The sequence below is a fragment of the Lagopus leucura genome, unplaced genomic scaffold (genome assembly GCF_019238085.1).
Source record: "Lagopus leucura isolate 7727_CA_CO unplaced genomic scaffold, USGS_WTPT01 Super-Scaffold_1, whole genome shotgun sequence".
NCBI classification, from domain to species: Eukaryota; Metazoa; Chordata; class Aves; order Galliformes; family Phasianidae; genus Lagopus; species Lagopus leucura.
Genome location: NW_024962250.1, coordinates 11263675 through 11290675, shown reverse-complemented (window position 1 = coordinate 11290675; position 27001 = coordinate 11263675). Strand labels below are relative to the sequence as shown.

Sequence of the window (27001 nt, the reverse complement as noted above, 5' to 3'; positions counted from 1 at the left end):
GCCCGCTCCCTCCCCTCAGCTTCAGCCGCGGGGACGAGCCGAGCCGCTCGCCCGCCTCCGCCCGACTCTCATTGGCCGCCTCCCGGCGACGACGCCCCGCTCATTGCTCTCTTTACCCGTCCGTCACGATCAACTGCCCCTACCATTGGCGGGTTGAGGATGCCCCGCCCCGCCCAGGCAGCCTCCCCCGCGGCGGCGGTGTCCGCGGGCTCGGCGCGAGGGAAGGCGGCAGAGCGGTTCGCGTCGGGCGCGGTGCGGGGCCGCGTACGTCGCAGCGGCGGAGGGGGAAATGGCGGCTGCGGGTTTTGGGCGGGAGCGGGACCCGCAGTAAGGGGGCCAGAGCAGCTGGCCTCCGGCCGGACCCGGAGCACCTCTGCCCCGGGGCACGGATGGCCTCACGGTGGTCCCTCTGGAGCTCCCCCACCCTCGTGGTTTAAGCACGTTGTTGGGTTACTTTTAACACCTCTCCAAACGTGCCGCTCACTGAGTGGTGTTGCAGCGTGTTCCCGGGACGCTCAGCACCACGGAGATCCAAATCTCGAGGCATACAGCGCTCTTCTGTGATGCTGAACCTCGTGCTTTCCTGGCAGTTGTGCTAAAAGCTGCTGTCCCACAGTCATAGCGTGCCTGCTTACTGAGCAACGTACAGCGCGACCTCCTTGCTGCTCTGTAGTGCTACCAGCAGAAAAACGCTTCTAATCACCAGCACCTGCAGCCCTATACGTGTACCAGTCACTTCTTGTAAAGGATGGATGATTTAATGCGCAGCATCAGTGCAATAGAATGCAAAGAAATCAAGAACTGTGGTGTTTCTTGGGTATTATTAGAGCTTCTCCTAATCATCTCCCCTTTTTACTTCCTTATCTTCAATTCCCAAAATTTTTCCCTGGGTTTTTGGGAAATACTTTAATTTTTCACTCTTTATCCTGACTTTTTTCAAGGGCTCCGTAACAAAACTGAAAGTGTTCTTGGCCAGAGTTTGTGAACTTACGGGTAGCAGCCAGGGCAGAAAAATAAATAAATGCTCTAAACTCAGGCTTGTTCCCGGATCCACTTGACACTACGCCCTTGTGAGGAATACCAGCTCTGCAAAAGGGAACAGAAGAGCTCACAACAGGGAGAGGGTTGCACGGCAGCAGCAGGAACAGCAGAAACTGGTGCTCCTGACCAGATGCCTGTAGCCACAGCTGTGTTCTGGTTTTCCTCATTTAGTTGCCTTTAGTCCCCTGGAGTTCTGCTCTGTACAAGGCTGCTGCTGACTTCCTTGGGCATCATTCAAACAGGTCTCTAGCAAGGTCCTTCTCATCCAACAAAGGGGGAGGGCCATTTCCCAGACAGCAAGCAGAGCCACCGTGGGAACAGCTGGCCCTACACCCCACTTCTCCCGCCTGCAGCACACTAGAAGAGGAAGGAGCCAAGGGCATTTCTGATTACCGTCTGCTGCTCTTTTGCTTTGTGCTTAGCACATTAGCGACAGCTCGCGAGCTTCCCTGGGGAGATACCTGCTTTCTTGAAAAGAACACCATAAGCTTCTGTAAGGAGGCTCAGCAGCTGGGCTGGGGCACTGCACAACAATGCACGAGGCTGTGTAGAAGTAGTCTTCTATTCTGGGAACTCTCACAGGCAAGTTTCATCATTTATATTCTGCAGATAATTCAGAAACCTTGTTGCTCTGGGATTTAGCACTTAAATTTGATCAGCTCATTGCAGGAGATGCCTGGTGCCCAAAGATTGCGTACAATATGTGATTTTAAGGAGTACCACAGGATAATGGTGTCCATACTGGTCATCCAGGGATAGCCAGGAGTAAGGCAAAAAAGGAAGAAGCAAGGCACAGACACTGCGTTTTAGAGGAAAGGGAGAAGGGGCCTAAATTAAACTCTTATGTACAAAACCTCTTTGTACTGGGAACGTGTGTCATTCTGTGACCATGTGTGACGATTGTTTACCTACTTGCCTTTGCTTCTTCCCTTCTGCTCTGAAGAGGAAGGTGTTTACTGTTCAGGCATGCATAGGAGCATCACATGTGAGCCAAGCCTGCTTAACTCAGGCAGCTGCTGAGCTGGTGCTGGACAGGGATGCTGAGATAGAATCAGACAGATGGTAGCTGACCTATGGAACCTATGGTTTGGGCACAGGTACCTCCAGCTGCTCATGGTTAGGGCTTCTCATTTTTGTGTTGTACCTGCCAGTTGTCCTGTACTGAGGGGCAAGCCTTCATGGGCTTGTTTGCTCAGACCTTTTGTTTTTTTTGTCAGAAAGGATGTCCCACTTCATAGTCCTGGCACAGTTCTTCAGCGTGGCCCAAATATAAGTGCAACAAACCTGGCCATAGAGCAAGTATGACAGGCTTTGGAGGGAAGTGCAGTGAAGTCCTGTGAAAGGGAGTGGCAGCATGATGGCAGCCAGAAGACAAGTGCAGAGATTAGCCTCTTTCCAGCTCACCCTCATAGAAAGTCTTTTCTCATGAGAGAATCACTGACGTCTCATTAGTTAGCTCCAGCTTAAAAGCTTCACTTAAAATCCCTTCCCTTTGATTTGATGTTCTCTATAATTGCGGGTCTGCAATCTTCTAGAATAAAGCATGAAAGCAGCAGTGCTCCTTACCTGCAGCTGCACTGGAGCAGTGGTCCCCTCAGGCTGCATTCCGGGGAACCCCTTTCTGCCCAGAACTGGGGATGACTTTCCTGGCAGGCTCCAGCAAGTGCAGAAAACTATAGAAAGCAATGGATGGTAGAAATGTGATATGCTGCCAAATCCCAACTGCTGCTTTCTGGCCTTTCCTAGGAATCCCATGCCTGGAAGTGCACATATTCGTCAGTGTCACTGGGACACGAGGCCACCACATTCTGCTCCCCTTAGCTGTGGGATGGAGTGCTCTGGCTTCAGGAGCCGAATGAACAGCAGTTGGAAAGAGTCCAAAGAGAAGTAACAAGGAGGCTCAGAGGTCTAGGAAGCTTGCCTGACCTTTGAGGGGAGACTGGGAGAACTGGTCTTGTTTAGTCTAGAAAAGGAAAAACTGAAGTGAGATGCAGTAGCAGACCTCAAATATGTAAAAGTTTACTGCAGATCGCAAGGCAATAAACTGTTTGCTATAGCTGCTGAAGGACCTGCCAATGGTCAGCACAGCTAACCACTCAAGTACACCAGAAAATAAAGCTGCTAAAGACTTTAAAGAACAGGTAGAGAGCTATAAGAACAGGCTGAATTTCTTGAACAGCAGTTCCTGCCATGAGTCTGGAGGATGGGAACTGTGTCACCTTGCAGCACTGTTTCATAGCACTGCACCACAGTCTGCTTCAGAGAGTAACAGAACAGATGCAACATGACATGGTTGTATAGCGACTAGTGATGTTGGAACAGTAAATACAGCTGCTGGGAAAAGGCAGGTATGTAAAATGTAAAAGCAGGCACATGGAACCTGACGTAGACTGTCCCATTAAGATGTCCATGTGCAGAACACATGGCAACAGAGCTGTGGCAGGAGCTGGACTCAGCTGAGAGTGGTGACTGAGGTGAGTGGGGAAAAAAATACATCCACACATTTATGTACGTTTATACAGACAAAGACTGCTTTAAATCCACTTTCTAACAAAGGAAGATGCAGTCCTCCCATGTTAAGGCCAACAGCAAAATTCACCACAATTCCAAGTGCTGAAATGAGATGCTTCACTCCTAGTTTTCACTTTCAAATGTGACTCTCGTGGCCACTCCACATCTCATGTTTTTAGCATAAATCATTTATTTCAATAGTGAGACAGATCACAGTGATATCTGACTGCTGGCAGCAAGATGTACCTACAATCAGTGCTCAGGTATGAGGCCACAATGATGTAAAGAGCTGAGAAAATGCAGATCTATAGGACTGAAGGGACCTCACCCTCAATGTCAACAAATAGGACTAAGAGCTCTTAAAAATGGGAGTACTAATTCTTATCTGTTAGCAGCAGTCTTCAGGACACACAGCTCTTGTAGCATCACCTAGTGTCCAGGGGCTGGCTTGGGAGATTAGAGATAAACAGCTGAGCTGTAGATTTTTGGCGTCCACAGGAAGTCATCCAGCATTCATTATGCTTTTCTCCTAACCAGTCCACTCTTTCTGTTGTATTTTTCTTCGTAGAGTGAGAGTGACAACATTCAGCTACCCCACATCAAACCATACAATGCAAAGTCACCTCCTTCATCAGAAATCTTTCCATTCAGGAAGCAGCAGCAAACTTCACTCCCTCATGTTTGCAGCAGATCCACTGCAGAAAGATGATACTTGTGGAGCACTGCATCCAACACTGCAAAATGGAGTTTGAAGGCGACACATGGCAAGTGAGAAAGTGCCTGTGAGCAGCACCAACAGCACAGGGCACAGCCAGGAGCAAACAAGATCAGCTGCTCTCCTCAGCTTCCTTTAATCTCTTCTCTAGTAGGATTTCCCCTTCCTCACCATCTTCTCACGTGATGCACACCTGTGATCTCACTTGTGACAAGGCTCCAGGCCAGCAACACCAGCCTGGGGCTCCCTGTAGTGCTTTGCCTCTGATGTTTCTTACCAAACAGTGCTTCCCTGCTCTCGTCTTCCCTCTAAGTCTACTGTGAAACGAACTTTGAACCACAGCAAGTGAAGAGGGTCATGAAAAACACAGCCAGGGACGCTTGCAGGCAGAGGGAAGGAGGCTCCTTGAGCTCTGCAGCCAACACAGGTTCTGGGCTTCGGCAGCCTGCAGCCCCACAGGCGTTCCACAGCCATGGCCCAGCAGCCAAGGGAAGGGCCTCAGGGGCCATCTCCAGTGCCTGGAGTCTGGCTTCTGTCTCCTCATTGCTCATCCCTAGTTTTTTTGTTTTTTTTTCAGTGACTTCATCTCAGATGGCATTTTTACTGCGGTAATTCCTGTGATAACTGAGCCCAAAGGTATTTGGAAGCAGAGTTTCAGAAAATCTCAGCAGAAAGCCTCCCGTGGCCGATGGCAGTGCACAGGGCCTGGGGCTGAAGACATCAAGGGTCTTCCTCTTGCAGCAGGCTATGTACAGTGTACCAAAGTGCTGTGGCTAGAGAAGCTGAGCTAACAAGGCATAAGGCTCAGAAAGGTTCATTGATTGGCTGTAGTAAGGAGTCGTTCATGTCCCGTGGATGACAGCTCTAAATTATAATCCCTTTTTCTCTACAGCAGCACCCAGATGAAAGGAAAACTGTTGTGGGACATTCCGCCTCTGTGTTTATAAAGACAGTTAGATTCTTTTTGAAAGGCAGATATTTTTTGAAGGGGCAAATCTATGAAAAAATCAAGAGGGCTGCCAGAGGTGTAAAGCGAACAAACAATATCTTTTGTGAATCACTGTGAAACATGCTCTTCTTTGCTGCAGAGCTAGACAAAGCAAATCATTGCAACTACAGTGTGTCCTAATGTTCACGACAATCTCAGGTACAGAACCAGAAAACCACTCTCAGATAAACAATTCGAGTTCTCTGCTGCTAGATATCCACTTGCAGCCAATGAAGCATGCCTTAATATCCATCTCTTTTTTTTCTTTCATACCCAAAGTACCTGAAGTACCTGGAGTGCCTCTGAAGAAGAATGGGAATAGAAAGCAATAAAGAGCAAACATTTTACTATGTACCTCAGGGAATTTACATGCAAATTATTCATTTGCAAACCACTGCCAAGTCCATGCCAAATTCTGCCCCAGTACTACAGAAATATAAACTTGTTGCTGAATTGCTTTTCTGGGGATTTCTGGTTCAGTTCTGACCTCACAGCAGCCCTTTGGGTCATCCTTTGCAGGAGGAGTCAGAGAGAAGCAATTTCCATGATCGCTCTGTGCGCATACTCTGTTCCACGTACTTGTAAAATAAAGATAAATATGAGTACACAATTAATAAAGATAAATATTTATCTAGTGCTTGAATCAAGGTTCCATTTTGGATTTGGAAAAACGTCCCTCGTACTCGGTTTGGCTTAGTGCCATTGCTTGACTTGAGTAAGGGGAAAGGGGAGATATATGATAAAGGTTACAGGAATATCACTTCGTAACATTCTCAAATGACATCTGCTGATAGTTAGCAGAGCTCAGTGCAGCTCCTGGTGTGGTGGCATCCACATCCCCTCTGCCCAAGGTTGAGGCTGGGGCCATGGGGATGCTGGAGCAGGCTGCCTGTGTCTCACTGAACACATAAATAACCTCACCCCTTTCCAGTGCTGTTTAAACAGCAAATTAGCCACAAGGTACATTGCTTTAGCTAAAAATAAAATGTTTTCTGCAGACATCTGGTCTCTGTACGTGACACCTGAGATCCCCACAAGTGAAAAACAAAGTGGGAGGCTCAGGGCTCCCTGTTTTCTCCACGTGTTTGTGGTTTGTTTTCTCTGGACATTTGTCAGCACTGTGCAATTGCAGAGTTTCCTCCCCTGGGCCATTTTCCTTGTTTGCCCAGGTCTTTCAGATGAGGAGAGAAAGCACCATGGCGATGGCACAGCATCTTTTCTGATGATAGCTGGTCTGGAAGGAGCCCCCTAAGCCTCCTTATTTTACAGCATACCCCATCTCAGCACAGTCGCACCCCAGCCCAGGGGCATTCTCTGGGAGTGACTCATTTGCATCATAGCTTTGCACTCAAGCAATGAAAACTTTCACAAGGGAAAAGAAAAAAAAAAAAAAGGACCAAGAGCCAACACCACACAACAATAGTGGTAATTATGGCAAGAGCAATTAAGAAAAGAGAGAGGGAGAGGGAGAAAGAGGACCTGGGCCTGGTCCAGATTGTGTCTAACTAGTAGCAAAGTACTATTATAGAACAGGGCTGAGGCTGGCATCTTCCTGATTCCCAAATTAAGCTACAGGAGAGGGCACACCTTGGGTTTACAGCAGCGTTCTCACTTCTACCTACTTAGCTGTAACTTTATATGTACATTCCTACATACAAAATGCAACCAATCCAGCTGGTTTCAAGGGAGCATATTCACAGCATGTTGTATACATCTAGAACACCCTGGGAGAAGAAACAAACTCCAAGAGCTTCTAAAACATCAACAGACCTCAGCTCTGCCAGAGCACTGGTGGGAGAAAATTAGAGATGAGTGTGAGCAGCTGGAAAATTCCTGCCACCCTTCTCCAGCCTGCCTCAGCTGTAGTATGGATCTCTGTGAAGCAAACTTGTCCCCACAAAGGAGGATCTGTGGAATATGGAGGATCTCCACGCTGCATCCCCACAAGCAGTCTGGATATCCCCTAGCCCTCCGTGGCCAACACTGATGGTGTTTCAAGCTGTATTCTCTGAAGAATACAGCTGGGTGTGCAGGCTGGGTGTGCTAGCACCCTCTAGGGCAGTGAGGCACTGGCACTGCTGCCCAGAGAGGTTGTGGATGTCCCCATCCCTGGAGGTGTTCAAGATCAGGTTGGATGGGGCCCTGGGCAGCCTGAGCTGGTGGGTGGCAGCCCTGCCCATGGCAGAGGGTTGGAACTGAATGGTCTTTGAGGTCCTTTTCAACTGAAGGCATCCTGTTGTTCTATCATCTTCTCACGTCTGCCCCATCCCTTTCATTAAGCAGAAGATGACTCGTAGACCAACTTGTTCTCAGTGTGTCTCTACTTTCAGATAGCACCTGGGAAGGTGCCCCAAAGAAGGAACAGGGACAGTTCCTGCATTTCACTTCCTCTGCAAGAGTGGAAGCAGCATTCCTTCCACACTCAGCCCTGCTGAGAAAAAATCAGATTTTACTTTTTACTCTCTTCCCTTCCAGCACCAACAGGGAGGCCTGGAAAGATCTCCTGCTGAGGGTGTTGCCGTCGGAGAGGACGTGCAGAAGCACGGCTGTAGGGTGGGAGGAACTGGCTGAGCAACTGGGCTGGGAGGGCTGCCGGGAGCCCTGGGCTGCCATGTGGGCTGCTGGAAAATAAAACTAAAAAGCCACATCAAGCATTGGGCTTATAATGTAAGAAAGCAGTTGGAGCGTGAATCTGATTCTCAGTGTTTATAGAAGTTCGGGAGTGGTTTTCCTGCAGGCCAACAGGCCTGTTGTTCTTCAGTATCGCAGGATAATTTAGGCCGGAAGGGACCCCTGAGGATATCTGGTCTGGCCGCCTGCTCAGAGTCGGGCCAATCTTGATCAGGTAACTCAGGCCAAAAAAGCACGATTCCACTAACACTTTCTTATTCATCCTCTCTGCTTTCTTGAGACAGGATTGTGTTTTTACCACATTTCTGTCGCACTCGCCATACAAAAGCTGCTGCAGCTCTGCCCAGCTAGGGAGTCAGGTTCTGGTTTTTTTCCTCCTGGTTTAGTAAAAAACAAAACCAAACCAGGAATTGCTAAAGGCCCAAACTGCCCTCAGCTACACCAAAACAATGGCCATTGTTCTGGAAATAAGCAAGTTGCTCCCATCCCCATTATGCTACTTCTAGTTGCCCTTGTCTCTGATAATATAACCCAGGGCTACCCTTTAAAAACTTGTTCTGAGCTCCTCTTGAAGGACAAAGACTTTCAATTAAAATAATAAATAAATCTTGTCTGAAAGGCAACATCTGCTATAGCACAGGCTCATAATAAGCCAACAGAATAGCACAGATAATCTCTTCCTGAGGTACCCGGGTTTACTTTGGTGACAAGGGCACATGAGCCAGCAGTGTGCCCTTGTGGCCAAAAAGGCCAATGGCTTACTGGGGTGCATTAAAAAGAGCGTGGCCAGCAGGTCAAAGGAGGTGATCCTCCCCCTCTACTCTGCCCTGGTAAGACCTCATCTGGAGTACTGCGTCCAGTTCTGGGCTCCCCAGTACAAAAAAGACAGGGATCTCTTGGAAAGAGTCCAGCGGAGGGCCACGAAGATGGTGAAGGGCCTGGAGCATCTCCCCTACGAGGAAAGGCTGAGTGAACTGGGTCTGTTCAGCCTTGAGAAAAGGAGACTGAGAGGGGACCTGATCCAGGTCTATAAATATCTAAGGTGTGGGGGGCAGAATGGCGAGGATGGACTCTTTTCAGTGGTGAGTGGAGACAGGACAAGGGGAAACGGCTGGAAACTGCAGCATAGGAAGTTCCGCACAAACATGCGCAAGAACTTCTTTACAGTGAGGTGACGGAGCACTGGAACAGGCTGCCCAGGGAGGTGGTGGAGTCTCCTTCTCTGGAGATGTTCAAGACCTGCCTGGATGCCTACCTGTGCGACCTGCTGTAGGGAACCTGCTTTGGCAGGGGGGTTGGACTCGATGATCTCTGGAGGTCCCTTCCAACCCCTACAATTCTCTGATTCTGTGATTCTGTGATTCTGTGACCTCCTGGCCAGAGAGCATCTCTGGCTCTGTGTTGCCCTCAGACTGGATGGGTTTGTGGTCCTTCTCTCACAGCCCCAGTCTTGGAACAGCTCTCACTGCAGTCCATGGACCAGGCAAGGGGAGATTTGGCATCTGGTTTTCCGTCAGGCAGAGCTGAGCAGGGTAAGCAGCATTTTGGCTGTTCTAAGACCAGGGCAAAGGCACTATGGGAAGAAGCTCACTGCTGGCAAACAGAGGGTGTCTGGTAAGAGGCAAATGAGCTGTTTAACGTCACCGTGTATCCTCTGGTATGGAAAGAGGGGCAGAGGCTGCTACCTTCAGCAAAAGCTGCCTGAGGGAAATTGCAAGTAACTGATAGAAAAGCTTTTGTCAAAGTCTTCCCTCGTTCTCCCCCAAATCAACATCAGCAAAAGGTCAAAAATAGGGATGGCACAATGTGAAGGTCTGTGAAACCTTGGGTTTTGTCACTTGGCCCTAAAGTCAACAGAATCATGTTTCCAGTCAAGTGTTTGTAAAGCCAGTGTCCTATTGATGTCAACAAAATCCTTCAAAGAACAAAATAAGACACAAGCAAGCAAGCAGGCGGACTTCCGAACAGTCTGGCCTGCTTACATCATTTCCTTCTCATAATTCACCCTGCATGTTGTACCTCTTGTACATCTCTGGCTTCCTCAACATAAGAGGGAAATTCTTCTTGTATCACACAAACTTCTTCAGTCTTATCACAAATCTCTCAGATAAGAGGCTCATGTGAGGCAATCCTCGCCGTCCTCACATTCCAGTCTTCCAGGAGCACAGGATGGAGCTTTTCCACCTTATAAGGATGAACTTCATCACTCACTCAAAAGGTACTGCAGCTGCTTTAAAAGGTCTCAGATTTGCAGAAAGAAACATTACCTGGTACTCACCATCCTGGCACGTTTGGGATGCTTGATCAAAAAGCATCTAAAGGCTATATTGTAAACCTTTTGGCTTGTTATATTTTTTTGTCCCTTTCCCAGCCTAACTCAGTGTCTCCTGCTCACAACATTTCTGTGGCAAATCAGAAAACTTTTCTCAAACTCTGTTATCCCCCTCTGAGGTCTGAACTCTGGGCTCTGAGTACACATTTGTTACTGCTGCCTAAAAAACAACCAAACTAATGTATTTCTATCTAGAAAATCCCTAAAGAGTTCATTTTTTACTGCATGTGAGGAAATCTGGAATGTAAACATACTAACAAAATAAGCACTGGCATTTAAAATGAAGCAAAGAAACCAGATGCTTTACCTTCCTCTTTTTGCAAAGCAAGAAGGGTCCTGAGAAACACTGAGAAACATTGAGTTTTTGGATCAGAAATCTTTGCTTCACTTGCAGGAAAAAGAAAAAAGGAAAAGAAAAAAAAGTTTTGAAAGCAAAGCACTGGGGAGGATGGGAAAGGCTCCCTTTTTGGCAGCCTAGCTGAACATCCAGGCTGCCCCGATGAGTGATGCTCCATGGACGATTTCATCACAGCCACGCTGCTCTCCCTATTTCTCACAAGCCTCCCTGCTCACTGCAGGGAAAGCCCAAGGGCACAGCCTCATCGGGGCCACACTCCCCTTTGGGTTGTGTCACCGGTGAGACCAAGATGAGGAGCATCTTTGGCACCCACATCCCACATGGAGCACATCACACTGACATTGTTCCTATCAAGGCTTACTGGTGCTGATAGGCCTCCAAAGCAGAGTGGAGGATAAAAAGCAATGAGGAAAGCTTTAAGGCTTTGCCCTCTCAGAGAGCCATGCCCCTGTGTTGTGCCCTCACTCTATGCCCCTCTCCCAGCCAGCCCTGTGGGAAGGAGACCTGTCACATCATCCTTTCCAGCACAACACAGCAGATGTGGGCAGGGCTCACAACTTGAGGCTGCAAGGCAGGGTGAGGCAGGACGGCTCATGGACAACCCTCAGTGCCTGCAGCATGGGGATCACCTCAGCTGGAAGTGAGAGCGGATGGCAGAGGCTGAAGGCTGACATACAGCTCCAGCAGCCTCAGCCATGGCCAACGCCAGAAGACAAGTAGCTTATTTTTAATTAAACCAACAACAGAGGAGGACCCGTGATATTGTTCTTGAATGAGGACTATTTAAGGGAATAAACCATCACTATGGAAACAGGGAGCTTTGCCAGAGAGAGGCAGGAAATGAAGCTCAGCGAGAGATACTGAGGAATTTTCAGCCACGACAGCAGCAGAAGCAGCTCACATCAGGCTTGCACCTTTGGGCCAGGATACACCAAGCTGCCTTCTTGAGCCCAAACCAGCTGATGGCCCGCACTTGTGGTAGGCACAGTGGTTGTGCATGGTGACTCACTGGGGCTGCACACACTTCAGGAGGGATGTGAGAAAGAACAGATCTGTGACAGAGGCTGCAATGGGATTTCAGAAGCAAAATTAACTACAGGGGGATTAGACCAGAATGAACACAGAGGGCTTGAAAGACTTCAAATGTGTTATCAGCTTGGCTGCTTCTTGATCAGGTCCAAAGGCATGTTCTTTATCTGGAAGGACAAGAGCTTAGCCGAAAGGCAACAAGCTTTTCACACCAATACGGAGTTCCTCATGTCCACTACACTCATTCCTGACACTATAGCAAAGTTATGGACACCCCACTCAAGGCTGTTGCAATTGTTCATCAAAAATAAGCCTCCTAATTTATCAGGATGGTTTACACAGCCATCACAAACCTATTAGCAACTGGTCTTCCTCCATGAGCCATCAGGAATGCTGAATCCTGAGCAGACCTGCTCTCTCAATATGTTTTTGGCCTTTTGTGAGCCACTTCCACAGTAAGGAGTCCCACCTGAGCAGCTGTCAGCTCCTTCACTGCACCTGAAGCCAAGTGGGCTATACGGGCAGTGTTCTTTTTTGAGTGCCCTTGATGCAGTTCCAACCACGACTGGGTGTGCAGCAGAACCTTAGCTGAACAGATGGAAAACCTAGGAAAAAAAAAAAAGTGATTGCATAAAACAAGGTGGGGAGGTGGCTGTGGCAGTAGCCCAGGCAATGACAAGGTTGCAATGGCAAGGTGGCTAGGGAAGCCCACAGGAGCAGCACCACCCATGCAGGAGGAGCCAACAGGCCCTGCTTGCACTTGAGAGTAAGCGCACTCTTTATCCAGCCTCCTCAGCACTTATCCTAACATTTAATTGTATGAAAGAAACAAGATGGACAAGAAACTCCATCACTCCTGCATGAAAACCAGTCTGTGCATACGAGCTCAGAGGCGATCCCCACTGAAGCAGCAGCCGTCGCCTTCAAGCCAACCTGCAGCTTTGCAGCCACCAGTGTGTGTCTGCAGACGCCTGGAAATCCATCCTGAGATTGGGGCACGGTGGAAAACATCCTCTGATCAACCCTTTCCTGGGACCTGACGGCAGCTGCAGACACCAGGATTGGTCCTCAGAGATGACGGGGACCACTGTCTCCAGGCGGATGGAAAGGCAGCTGGGAAACTCGCACCTGAGGAACAGCTGGATTAAGTGTAAGGGCAGCACTTGCATTCAGCAATCTCACTGTGCCGCTCTCTCCTTTTAAGGGAGCAGCAACCCCGCAGCAACCTGGGGACACGTCAGCACCGGCCCTGGGGGCAGCCAGGCTGCAGGCGTCACAGCCCAGCCAGAAGGCTGCAGACCAGACGGAGGCTAATGTTACTCTTCCCAGAGGTTCAGCAGGTCACCACTTCATCCTGTGAGCAACTCTGAATTTCAGGGCAGTGAGAGAATTGTTTATATTGGCTACTTGTACAAATGCTGGGGGAAAAAAAAAAAAGGGTATTATGGGACTTCTGTTCTTTAATTCCAAAAAGAAATCAAACATGTCTAGACTGTTGCATGCATGTGGCTTTCTTCCAGGCTTCTCCCACCTGGAGCAATAAGCAGGCTGGAAGCTCTCCACAAAAGAGTTTTCAACATCCATTTAAAAATGCTCCCACCCCGTGCACGCCAGCCAGCACTGACCCGCCAAATCCCATTCAGAGGCAGCATCAGATAGGGGAAATGATTTCAGGTGCAGGTCACAGAACACCACTGTGGTGTCCCCGCTCTCCTTCACAGCAGGAGGCGTAGGAAGCAGCTGGTGGGGTGCCTGAAGCAGGACGGGCACCACGGGGACATTCCTGTGGGGCCACAGGAGCTGCCACTGCACCAGGACAGGTACTGCCCTCCCTCCAGCATCATCACCTTGCAGGATTGCCCTACACCAACCCATGCTACCCTGGGCTGCAGTCCAGGCGCGAGTTGATCTTTGTCTTGTTATCTGGTGAGCTTAGAATTGCTGCTGACAGGAGATGTCTGAGCTGCCTAGGGTGATGCCATCTCTTAGCTCAGAAGCAGCTGAGGCTTCATCCTGGCAGCTCACTGAGGAGCCGTGGTGGCAGAGCTGGGGCAGCACCCGCAGCCGGGGGAGACCGAGGCTCACTACTGGGATCTGTGCTGCGTTCAGTCTTCTGGCCAACGTTTCTAGGCTCTCATTCTTCTTCTCCTTCCTAGTGTATAAGGGAAGATCCTTCTTAACACTATACTGTAGATGCAGAGACATCTCTGAACAGCAGAGATAGAGATGAGACACCAGTATAGCCACACAACCAGCCAGAGATGGGAACTTTCCAGCTCCTAAGAGCTGGTTCCCAAAAGCCACACCGACCTAATCCCTCCCTTTTCCTAGCAGATAACATAATACTGGTGGCAAAGTTCAGCCTCACTGCCATACCATCAAAATCTGCCTCTGACACTGTAGGCCAACATCATAAAATAAGAGGTGTTACTTTTGGGACAACCTTCTTAATAACTTTGCTCCCTCGTACTTGGCAATCCAGATTATAGGATTTTTGCCACCCTTTAACCAAACACAAGGAGAGCACTGGATGTGCAGGGCTGCAGCCAGCACTTGGCCCAGCACTGACGTGGGTGCACAGCATGAATACACGCCAGGGGTACGCATGCAACTGGAGGAGGAACAATGAGGAAACAAACAGAGCTGGGTTCAGGCCAGGTCAGCTCCTGGCTGAGGCAGGGACAGGAGCCCCTTGTCCTACAGCATGAGATTTCCCCTTCTGAGACAGGGTCAGATCCTGCACTGGGACTGCCCTGCAGCTGGACCCTATGATATGGGAGAGGGAGGCTGCAGTGGTGTCAGACCGCAGGCGGCCCGCATGGCAGTCACAGTTTGCCATCTGGCAGGGCGGATGGCTAACACCATGGACACACAGATACGCTATGACATGCATAATTCAGGATTTGTGTTGATGTCTGTCAAGTCCTGTGTAAGAACCCAAGCTTCATACATTATCAAGTACCTCATCAGGCACCACATCCTGTTGCCCCCATGCCACCCCCGCAGCCCATACCAGCCCCATCCCTCAGTCCAACAGTGCTTCACCATCACCGTGATGTTCTACATCTAGGAACAACAAGGTCTGATGAAGACAGGGAAATTATCATCATCTAAAAATGGTTTCTTTGGGAACCTGAGTAATTTGATCAGGTACTTCCATTTTCTTCCACTTACTGTCCAGGGCCAAGCATACTGCTGCCTTCACTAACAGGACATGGCAGCGTTAGCATTATGGGAGTTTTAAAAGGATGGATGAGTGATACCTATAATTTCACTTCATTTCCTGCATGGAAAAAATAATTCAATTTATTTAAGAAAAGAAAAACAACAGAGGCATTATTCATTACAAAGAGTTCCACTGGGAAACATTACCAAGCTGAGGAGAAAAGGCTGAGCCCCAGAGTCAGCGCTTTGTATTCATGTAATAAAATTTCTCCGGGAACATCCATAGCTCTCTCACCAACGCTAATTCAAGCCTCTTCCTCCGTTCGTGTGGCAATGAACTCCCTGGCAATCAGCTCCCCCTTTGGGAGAACTGGGCTCGGCCCTGTTGGGTTTGCTGAAGGTGCTCAGTACTTCCTTAATGCCTGATATTTTGCAGAAGAATCTTCAAGCTGCTTTTCTGAGAGGAACAAGAAACCTGGTAATAAACTTAGCAGACACCACCACAGCTGTGTAGTGAAGTAGCTTAGGGTGTTCTCAGACAGTAGGGATGCCACCATGGAAGTAGATCACTGAATGTTGACAGAATGAATCCCTCCCCAGTCTGTCACCTCAGAGAGTATCTGTGGGCTATCTGCTGTTGTCTGAGTTAATAGGTTTGAAAATACCAATTAACAACTGACTAACAAGTGGGGCTTTTGTCTCTGTACACAGGGGAACCACAGCTTTCACATCCATCTACTTGCAGGCAAGGAGACTCACCAGCTCCAGTGCCTTAGATCTGGGATGCTCAGGCTCAGCGCAGCTTCCAGAAGATGCACACAGCCTTGATACTTGAGATGGCATTTGGCATGGCTTTTTCAGGAGTGCCTCTCTCTGCCTGCCTCTCTGGTACCTCAGGCTGGTGCAGGCTTACCTCTGCAGAGCACTGTTCACAGCACCACTAATTTTAGTGGGAATCTGGGCTGTTTAGCACATGAGTTATGGGGAGGAATGCAGTGGTAGCATTACTGCAGCAGTGTCCCTTCTTGTGCAGGGCCTGCAATGGCATGGCTCTGATCTGCACACAGCACGGTCAGGCACAGTGAAAGGAAAACAAGCCAGGTCAGTCAAATACACACTTGTGCCTTCTCTATGGACAGCCAAAGCCAGTGCTGCAGTGGTTTCCCACAGGTGAGGCGCTGGTCTCACTATCCCAGTGCTTCCACATCTGTTGGCTGAAATTGAAGCCTCATAACAAGTGCCTAGTTCAACACAGCCTGCTTTCTATGCTATCAGCTCACCTGTTAGTTAGCCACAGCAGTATTTTCTCCGTTTTGTTTTAGCTCCTGTCCCAGACCAATGGAAGGATTGGTCTGCAAGCAGCTGGTGGACCTAGAAGTAGGTCACCCTGCTTCTGTGGTGCTTCCCAGCCCCGGAGCTCCCAGATTCCGCAGTCCCCCCATGGCAGCAGCTCAGACACTTCCCTGTGCCTCTCTGGGGCTTCCACTGCATGCTGCCTGCTCCAGGCCTTGGCTTCCCTCGTTACTTTTCCATATTTCCTCATCTCTAAATTATATTTATTGCAGTAAGCTTTTCATTGCTTGCTAATTATAAATATGTTTATTATCACATTCGCTGTCCCTGATCCTGAGCTCATTTGCAAGGCGCTCATCTCTCTCAACATGTCTTTGAGGCTTTCTAGGAAAACATCCTAAAACTATTTTACGTCAGGGCCAGAGGGAAAGGAGGCAGCTATGTTATGCCCTGCTACTGGCAATGAAACTGTGTCTTCACGTCGCGATGGCATCAGACCTAGAGACTACCAGTCTCCTCCCTGCTGGCTCAGTCACTTCTGATCTAGGCAATGGTTTAGAGGAAGAACCCTCTCTCTCTTTCCCAGTCCAGCCCAGCCCAGCTCTGCTGCTCCCTGAGAAGTTTTGCATGAGGGCAAACCCACAGAAATTCCTCAGCTCTCCCCCAGCACAGGGGCACCTCAGCACAGCAGAGGAGCTCTATCCCTGCAGCAGCTTCACAGCCTCAGTTGCTCATGAGGCCATCAGCTCCTGCTTATCCAGCATGCTCTTTAAAATGGCTTTTTTCCCCAGCTGTGCACAGATGAAATCCTTCCTTTTCAGTCAGTGGAATTGTCACTTAGGGTGAACAGCTGAGAACTTCATCTAGTTTAAATTCCAATAAGCAATACATGAACTTGGAGTTCTGTGATATTTTTCATCTGGCAAAATTAAGGTTAACATAGAATTGCCCTTGGGCAGGAAACAAGTCCTTGCTTCAGAAACAACAACATGACATGGAGAAACATCAGAGGTATTACAGGACCAGCAGTGTGAGACATCAAGGTGTGTCACTCTGACTGAAACACTCCTATTTGCGCCAATTTTACATGTAAGATAGCAGCTAAGTGATTGATGAGCCGTTCCTCCTGCTACAATTTGTGCATCTCCAGCAAGGTGATGTTCCATCCTAATGGGCTCATTAGCTGCCAGGACACGGGGCCACACAGCCTGCATCTTTTGCATCCATATTCTTAGGGAGATGAAGGAAGAAGTGCACCCTGGCTGGCAAAACATGTGGTAGATGAAAGCTGAAAAGCCCGTCCACTGGGTGACAAACTGCCAGTTTTGACTTAAAAAGTATGGATATGTAAACAAATATCTCCATCTAAGGTTTTAACTGCTCCCACTGCTCCTCAGATAGATTATCCTAGCCAGGAGCTGACTTAGGAATTCAAAACATTGCTGCAGACTTTCCCAGCTTAAAAATAAGACTTCCACATCATCGGAAGCATGTGGGAGCTAAAAAAAACTTCTTTATGGAAAGTGGGAGATCTGCCCCAGAGGGCACACTGAGTCAGCCCTCCATTCTTGCACTGAATGAAAAAGTAATACAGAGCTGCTGCTGTTCTCCATCCCTGTGGGCACAGAAGTAAATAGCGTGGCAGAGCTAGCCGTCAAACCCCAATAATGTTGAGAGCTTTGGGAAGACTCACGTACAGCTTGAAGCACAGGCATCCTTCCATTCCAGACTGGATCACCTGCCTTTCTCTCCACCCCAAGGTTGCATTAGTGAGAATCAAGACATTTCTCATGCTTTGGAGAAAATTATATTCAAGGATACAATCCAAGCAAGAAATTCCAGATCTGACCATCACAGGCACGAAATGTCATTGGAGCAGAGTACTGCAAGTTTCATTTTTGCTTGCCATTCCCTGCGGCACTGTATGCCATTTGAGGTCTTTGTCTGGAGGGAAGAAAGAGGAATTAGGTTCCTCAATGTAGAGTGGAACCCTCAGAAAGGAGAAGAGCAAGTGAGAGGCAGCTCGTCTTGGGGCTTCTCTGTTCCACTTGCAAGGATGCCCTGTTTTTCTTTCCTCATTTCAACAGGCTCCATAAAGATCACCCTGAAACCCCAGAACTTCCTTCTGAGGTCCAAAGGCAAATGTGAACTAAAAGTGTCTATCACTACAGATCTTTTGTTATTAAGTGATACAAGGCTAGCCCAGGCAGCTATAGGAAAAAGACACCATTAGGCAGCTGACGGGGAAACCTCAGTCAAGCTCTGCTTGCTACTAAGAACTGTTTGCTTAGTTCTGGCTTCTAAGAGTCAGATTGTAATGCAGCTGATGAACTTTCAGCCTGGAATCAATGGGTTTGTAGGGTATGGGGATACTGTTGGCTTATTTGTTTTAGACACAGTTTGGTTCGTTTTCCCCTTTTCTGCTAGCATTAATTCTGGAAGTTCATGCATTTTCTCTCTCTCAGCTGTATATTCCTGAAGAGTTCAGAATTTATCCCATTACGATCTAAACTTAAATGCTGAGTTTAAGCCAAGGCTCCTCCAAAACATAGGCCAGGCTTTCCTCAAAGCCAGTTTTCTTCCAAAAAAGCAGAACTTCACCCTTTTAGTCCTCATTCTGGAAATACGATGCACACGCAAGACTTTCCCAAGGAACATATGGTTTACTGTTCTGAAATGACTAGAATGCAAATCACCAGAAAGCCAGGGAAGCAGTGACTTCGGCTCTAACACTGTTGTAAGCAGCCATGGTTTTTATCGTCGAGGCCTGCAGACCAGAAGCTCATAGTAACATAGTCCCAGGGGTAGGGTGCCTGGAAACAAGCGGCCCTGTTAATATCTGATCACACAAGTGCTGTGCCTACAGCCAGCGACACCATCGGGTCACAAAGGACACGGTCACAAAGTTCATATTCAGGCTTTTGTTTTTTTTTTTGGACTATTCATAGGAACACATGAAATGGCTTTACTCATTTGTACTGCCCATTTCAGCAATGCAGTGACTCAGATAAGCTCTAAAAGCAGCACCAATGCCAATCTGCATCCATGCAGCAATTCCAGCACCACGTAGGTGGGGGCCTATGCTTCACACTGAGCCCGAATTTGTGAAACTGAGAATTTCCAGCCATATCGCACAACAAGCAGCAGCTCATGTACTCATTCAGGAGGAAGGAATCACACGTTTACAGGAAAATAATGGACAACACTTGAACTGCCCTTTCAAGAGCAATGAGTCATGCACAGGGCCGGGTCCATGTCTCTCTGATGCTCTATGGGCCAAAAAATGCTGCACACAGTGGAGAAGGCAGGAAGAGCATTTTCTAACATGCTCTCACTGACTATAAATCCACAGAGATGTGTTCAAAGCCCTACTTTGGTACTGCTGGAACTACCTTGGTTTGCATTTTGGCCAAAAGAAGGAAAGAGCCCACTCCTGAATGATGCAGTCGGCTGTGCTAACAGGATGCAATGGCACCTTTCAGCAGCACCCCTGTAATTGAGGAAAGCTTGCTAATATGGGGCACTGAGGGCGCCCCCTCCCTAGAGGCATTTAAGGCCAGGCTGGATGGGACTGTGAGCAACCTGGCCTCAAGGGAGGTGTCCCTGCCTATAGCAGTGGGGGGCTGGAAATACATAATCTCAAAGGTCCCTCCAACCCAAACCATTCTATGATTCTATGACTTTAACTCAATGAAGGAATCTGGTCTTGTTCATGCAAAATGAAAGCATCCCAAGACCACCGCAACATCAAGCCACATCAGCTTCTGATGGCCACAAGAGATCTAGGATGTGATAACACAGCCCTCGCTGCTGCTTATGTTCCTTGCCATATTTCATGAAGAATGGTTTTCCAGTTTTCAATTGACACAGTTTTTACACAGGCATTAGGATCAGCTTTCAATTACTTTAAAGTGTTGTGTTATAAAGTTTAAGGAAAAAAAAAACCACGCTAGTTTTAGGAGAAAATTAGATTCTGAAATAAGGTGTCCTTTCCAATTAGTACTACAACTGAGGCCAGCTGGCCTTCAGAGCACCGTCACTGATGCACCCATGGTCAAACCCCGTGCTCCCCCTTTCTCAGGTCAGCTGCACCTTTCTGAACAATCCCTGTCCATCAGACAGCCACCCAAGATGGCAAAGCACCACCTTCACTGAGCTGCTCACCTCAGAGAAGAATCCAGCAGCACTCTGACCTGGTGCATGGGGAACTGCCGGCACAGAACAGCCCTAGCTGAGCAGGAAGGAGGGGCAGAGCTCTGCACATGGGCTGGTGGTGAAGCAAAGCAGCTTCTGAAGAGCAGAGAAGCTCTTGTTGTCCACCTGTAGCAGACGTGCTTTTTTCATTTTTTATTTCTTAAATTTCTTTTTGTCTTTTCCAGATAGCATAGCTGCTCAATACTGATAACGTTATTTATTTCTGCAAGGTGAACGTGCTGATTTGGAAACTACAAATCTTGCATGCAGTGAAACTTCCTGTGAACAAAAGGTTAAGATTGCGACCTACCTTCCTGCTCCTGTTCTACAGAAACCAGAAACAACAGGCATGCAGACAACATGGGAGGCTGCCTCAGGGAAGCACAGCAAACCTGTTATGCCCTGTGCTTGTAGGAGAGCATGAATACTAAAGCAAGGAGCTTCTGTTCTGCTTAAGGAGGCAAAGACAAGAACCACAAAGTATGCCCACAAGGTAGGTGTTTGGGAAATGATTGGGAAATAAATGATTTTGTCAATAGGGAGAAATGTGTCAACTCCATTAATGCCACTTGCAATAGTGTTTGGAAACATCCCTTCCAGCCTCCTCACACGCTTCCCAAATACTGCACCACATGCTTATTCTAAGTTCTCACCTAGCAAAGCTGATCAGGCATGGGAAAACCAGCCCATCAAACATAGTAGCTGCAACATGTTTTTGGCTCACGCTCACCCTCCCTCTCATCACTTTACCTCCTAGCATCTCTTCTAAAGTTCTCCTTCTATCATGTTTTCACAGGGCGGCTTGCTCCCTTCCTCACATATCAGGCAGATGTCTATAGGAAGGAGTTATTCTGAGACCACTGCTCAATGGTCTTGTACTGCTAGAGTCATATCAAAAGCAAAAACTTCCTTTTCCTTAAGATAAACCAGTCTTATGTCAGTGTGGGGCTTGAAAGCCTGTAACAACTACCAGGTCAACAGCAGGGTTATGTTTTGTCCTGCCGGCATTACAAGGCACAGCTTTCATATATGGGTTCTTTTCCTGTCATGCACTGAATTTTCTTACCTTGTTGCCAGGAAAGCAAGCACAGCTCCCCTGACTGAGGCCTGCCAGGTCTCACTGGATGCTCCATTATAAACAAGCACTGGGCAGCGATGGATGTAGGTCCCAGGGCAGACACTGGTGCTGTTCTCTGGTATGCTCACACAAGGTCACTCTGCCAGAGGCCTCATGCACCTCACGTTGCAGCGGAGCCCATCTCACCACCTGCCATTTTAAATGTTGGCAGCACTTGTAGAAAAAAACAGCCCTGATCTCCACTGCCAACCACCTTCAAGCTGAGAAAGCTTTAATAGCAGTTTTCAGACTGTACTGCATGCTGCCTTTAACTGGCATCACAATCTCTGTCCTTCCACTCTTGCCTCTTTGGCCTGCTGCCCCCAGAAATGAGACATGGGCATAGTCAAGGTACATCCCAGCATTCAGAGCCGTATTCTGAATAATGACGACTCACCGTGCATTAAGCATACAGAAAGGCATACTAAGAGCCTGATTTTTGACAGCCCTTGGTTAGAGTGAGGCCTGCAGCATAATACCCTCTTGCCAAACAATTACATTTCAGTAGTGATAACATTGTGCTATTCGGTTATTTTTTTTTAACAAAACCCACAGAATTGAATGTCACCATGGGAACAGTCTAAAGTTGATTTTGGAAAGAGGCTCACTTCCTATAGCTTATCTGTTGGCATAAAAAAAAAAGTCACTGAACCATATCAGATGCAAGAGCTTTATGAAGTATCATCTCTCAAGGTATTAGTAAGCTGTGAAAACATCCACCCTAAGGGCTGCAGTTCTTCAGCGTCTGAAGTAGAATAAAGAGGCCAGAAAGCTTTATTCCTCTTTTTCCTCAACAAGAAACACAGCCCAAGCTACCACCAATGTGATCTAATTCAATCACTTTTCAGTCTGTAATGTGTAATAAGTGTCAGAATGGAAAGATTTCTTGTAAGAAGAACAATTAAAACTTAAAGCAGGCATCCTGGTTGGCTGGTTGAACAAAAGACACATGTTCACACAAGAATAATTCAGTCAACCGTCTTAATAAGGATTTACTTTAAACAGAACCTTGTATGGGTACACTATACTCAGTCTCATTAAGGAGTAAGTTGGATTTTTATACAGCATGAACCATTGGCAATCTAAAACAGACCCACTGAAGAATGGAATGGAGAATCAAACGCAATGTTTCAGATCCAAGCTCTATGTGCCTTTAATACTTTCCTTTTTCTTTTTTTTTTTTTTTTTGAGAGAGAGAGAGAGAGTGCACACTACGACAGACATTTGCATTTATCATGTTTTTAACTTCTTTTCTAAGGATGATTTCTCTGAATCTGCATCTTCCAGCTCCGTTCTGTGTCTTTTCAGTCCTCCACGAGACTGAGCGCTCTCACTGCCTGCAGGATGCAAGTCAGCAGTATCCTCTCTTGTGCTCACATTGTAGCTGTTGGAGTCCATTTCAGACAGGCAGCAGTCTTTGTGCAAGGTCACAACCATCTGCTCAAGGTTGCCATTATCAGTATTTGAGTGCACCTGTAGTCCTTGAATCACAGCCTCCTGTTCTCCAAAACCCTGTCCATTGCTGAAGCACGAAGGGCGAAGATGCAAGTGGCCGTTATTGTGGTTAACACAGGAAGCGTCGAGGCTCCTTTCCTCACTGTCATCAGTCTGGTTTCTGGAGCAGTGACCTGACAAGCTGCAGATGGCAACAGCAGAAAACGGAGGGACCAGTGAATGATGGCTTGATGCTGGTTGACAGTTCTGACTATTTTTCTGTTCCGCAAGTCCTGCAGTCTGAATGCAAGCTTCTTCAGTACAACTATTTAGCCCTTTGCAGTTAGCTTTTCCATTGAGCTTTTTAGTCTCAAAAGAACGCTCCGTACCTCCGCTGGTAGTGTCTTCAGATGCATTTTCTTGACCCTCCATCCGCCGCTGATTGTCACATTCACAAGTTTGACCATTACTAGAATTTTCTACCAAACCGCATTCTTTTAAAGTTTCTTTGTTGTGGTTTTCAGTAGAAAGAACTGGGGAACCTTGAGGAACTGCTGAACTCAAGTTCCTAGCATCTTCCTTATTTAGTGAGTGTGCTGTATTGTGCCTTCCACTAGTTCCTGGTTTCCCTTCATCATTCACCGCATCTCCTCTGGAGGATTCACCATCTTTATTAGCTGAATACGATATGTAAGAATAATGCAGCCATTTGTAGGCTTTATAAATCTTTCTCTCCACTGATTCATTGTCTGAACATGGAGAGGTCCTTTCTTTGAGAACTTCTTTGTTGGCTGAATTCCTCTCTGGTGAAGAAGCTGGAGAAGAAGAAAGATCATCTACTTTGATCTGGGGGTAATCATATATATCCTCACCTATGTAGGGGGTCGCATTCTCTGTGTTAATACTAGTCCTTTCCTCTTTTTGCACCTTCTGTCGGCGCCTCAGCGCATTGCGTTGCCTCATAGATGTACGTCGTTCATTCAGTTCCTCTTCATCTTCTGTACTGCTGCTGCTGCTGGAACTGCTAGACTCATTCTCCTCAGGACTCGGGGATCGCGGCCGTGGGAAAAGGTCCGTGTCCAATTCTGCCTCACGGGTATTGTCATCAGAGTCAGACTCATTGGAGAGGGCCAGCAGACGTTTATCCTGATACTTTCTCAGTGCTGAGAGCCTCTGCTGACGGGAAGCCATGTCTTCTCTGCCCGAGGGGGATTCAGCTGATCTTAAGGCCCTTAAGTTGTAGGCAGTTTCAGCAGACTCTTCAGCCACGTGTGGTGGGGAGTGATGCAAAGAGGCGGAGGACTCTGACTCGCTGTAAGCGGAGCGTTCGCTTACTCCCGCGTGGAGCTGCAGGATGGTGCTCTCACTGAGGTCGCTGTCCGAGTCAGAACTCCAGCCCTCAATCTCTCGGCGTACCAAGGAGTCAAAAAAGGCCATCATCCGTGGGTCCTCCTGCACTGACTGGTTGGCATAATCATGCGACAAACCACTACCGCTGTTCAACACGAGACTGATGTACTCTTCGTGAGTGTAGAGGCAACGCGAATCATCCTCAATTCTACCATCGAGATCCCCTGTGCAGTCAGGCTGTTTATATGGACTCCAGATCTGTAACAGAAAATAAAAGAAGCAAAACATGGCTCTGAATTCATAAACTGTTGAAGCATTTGAAATAGGACAGTAGTGTAAATACTACAAACAACTGCAAGTTGCAGAATATTTATTATTATTATTATTATTATTAATGTTTACACCTTAAATCCATGCTGGCAAGTATTCCAGATGTTTATTTTTTTTCTTTTCAAATTTGTTTTCCCCGCATCTAATTCACCCATCCAGAAACCTCACTGAATCCACCATTTCAATACTTCAGCATGTAATAATTTCTCTCAAACTGCAGGACTCTATTTTTATGTGATAGGTGATGCTTACTCACTAACTGCAAGAATAGTTTGTTGCCTACAGTACAGTCTTAGCACTAATGAAGGCACTTGTTTCCCAGGAAACTAGAGTCACTTGTGCCAGTGATGTAGAGCAACACTTCATCCAGCTCCACAGTCACACCTGATAAACAGGCAGGGAACTGAATACATGGAGGTAGAAGGTTGGCTTGCTCTATTTCCTTTAGAGGACAGTTGTGAAGGGAAGAAAGCCTCCAGCAGCTTCTCAAGATGCAGCAGCAGCAGGTTTAGCGGGGAAAGATGAAGGAGCAGAGTTTTAATGAAAGCTATTTTTGAAGTGGGGAGAGCAAAATGAAGTGCTTTCACCTGTATCAGCAATTGCTGTACTGCCAGCCTATCCTCCTCTCAATGTTCAGAGTGTCAAGAAAAAAAGAAAAACATTTTTGACCTAAGAGAGAACCCATCAATGTCCTTAAGAAACTGTTAATCTATAGCAAACACAAAATGATTCTTCTTACATTTCTAAATTTTATTCATAGATTCAGGGAAATACGATAAAAACGCTTGTTTGGACAACTACTGCCACCCTTCCTCTAGATCGTTGCTAATCTGACCACAACAGTTAGTGTAGGCATAAGCTTATCCACAAAATTGCTTTAGAGTTCTGACAAAATAACTGATTTCAGTCATGCTAACATGCTAACAAATTCAGAGAAAACTTTCCTGTGCCCACTGTCTACACTAGGTTGGTCTTTTGGAATAGAACTTGGCAAAAAAATCCAAATCTTTTCCCAATAGAAATCAGACAATTTTTGTTTCAAGAAGAGAAAACCACTAACAAAAACAGTATTTTGCTTTTGTAAATGCGGTAACGGCCCTCATTTCCAAGATGCACAGTTAACATCTGTAACATATATCAGCATGACAAGCACTCTAGAAGATGCCACAAGACTGCCAGTAATTCTGTATCCAGTTTTTTGATAGTGAACAGCAAGACAAAAGAACAAAATAGTTTTGTAGCCAATTGTTCAGTGCAGTCAAATTTAAGAGGTAAAGGTAACCTATATTTTAGAATTCTCCCAAACTCAGGCATTTCAGCGAGTAAATGGGACCTTTTTGTATTTAGGAAACATATGCCTTCTTGTGTGCTTCATGATGTTTTCCTGGACAAGCAGACAGGCATTTCCCTTCCTCAAACAGACAGACCTAGCAGTACTAGACTGATCACTAGGTTTTATAAAACGATTGCTCTGAACAAGTTTTGCCTTCCAGTTCAGCATCTCACGTACATTTTTGCATCTTCAATGCAGAATTGCCATAATGATTACTGCTGGTTTCTAGCTTATAAAGGGAAGGGCTTCCTGTTTTTCTTGTCCCTGTTCCAAGGATTCCCAGATTTCCTTCAGAAGCAGTTCTACCTGGACAGTATTTATTTTAATGAAAAGGTAAAGTTTTAAGTATTCTTGGGCATGCAATACCATTGCAAATTAGCTCCTAGATTTTGCCAAGAGATTTTTTTCAAGCAAGATTCTTAGATTCTGTATGAACCAGAGAAGATGACTGCTCTGAAATCACACTGGGGAAGGTCTATTTTATATACCTTATATTCTCTTCATCATTAAAAAAAGTGAACATAGAGGTTTCATATCCTTGTTATTGCCACCAGATCTTCCTCCTCAAGCATCAGAAAAGATAAATCTAAATATTGAAAATATGGATTTAAAAAAAAAAAAAAAAAAGAGTCCACAGTGGAGCTTTTCCCTCTTCTCAAGAGGGAGTATAAAAAAGAGAAGTCAGGGAACTCAAGATTTATCCCCATGGAAGCCTGTTTGTACAGGATCAGATGCCATTGGACAGCCAGCTCCCTGCTTCCTCGACATTTTTCTGTGAGAGATTTGGAGAACCTGCCAGAGTCCCAGAAAGACTTCAGGCTAAACGTCTTGCCTCAGCAAAACTGGGAAGCCTTTAAATTGGTAGCACTTGCCCAGAGCTCTCTCTGTGGCACCTGAAATGGGCTTCTTTGTAAATGGAACCTTTTTCTTATCCCCTCACTGATGCCACATCAGAGAAGAACGCGAGGAAGTGAGAGAAAATAACTTGGCAAATCATCCCACTGAAGAACTATCTATCAAGTTCTTCCCTTGTCAGAGGATTAAGGAGCTGAACATTAGTCACTGATGCCCCAAGTACAGATACAAAAATAGGAACAATAACAGAGCACAAAACTAGTTCTCTAATTCAACAGAGATATTTCAGAAAGCATCTTCTAATTTCTTGTATTCCGTGGTGACA

The 27001-nt window shown here is 47.0% G+C and overlaps 1 protein-coding gene across 3 annotated transcripts in view; it reads right to left on the bottom strand.

Annotated features, from left to right (window-relative positions):
* Positions 1–22341: 22341 nt before the first annotated feature.
* Positions 22342–27001, bottom strand: part of DCAF5 (DDB1 and CUL4 associated factor 5) — a 68566-nt gene continuing 63906 nt past the window's right edge. For all 3 annotated transcript variants that reach the window (XM_042880261.1, XM_042880087.1, XM_042880176.1), the window contains exon 9: positions 22342–24416. In XM_042880261.1, the coding sequence (XP_042736195.1) occupies positions 22608–24416 (1809 nt within the window). In that variant the 3' untranslated portion in view covers positions 22342–22607. The remainder of the gene's footprint in view (positions 24417–27001) is intronic.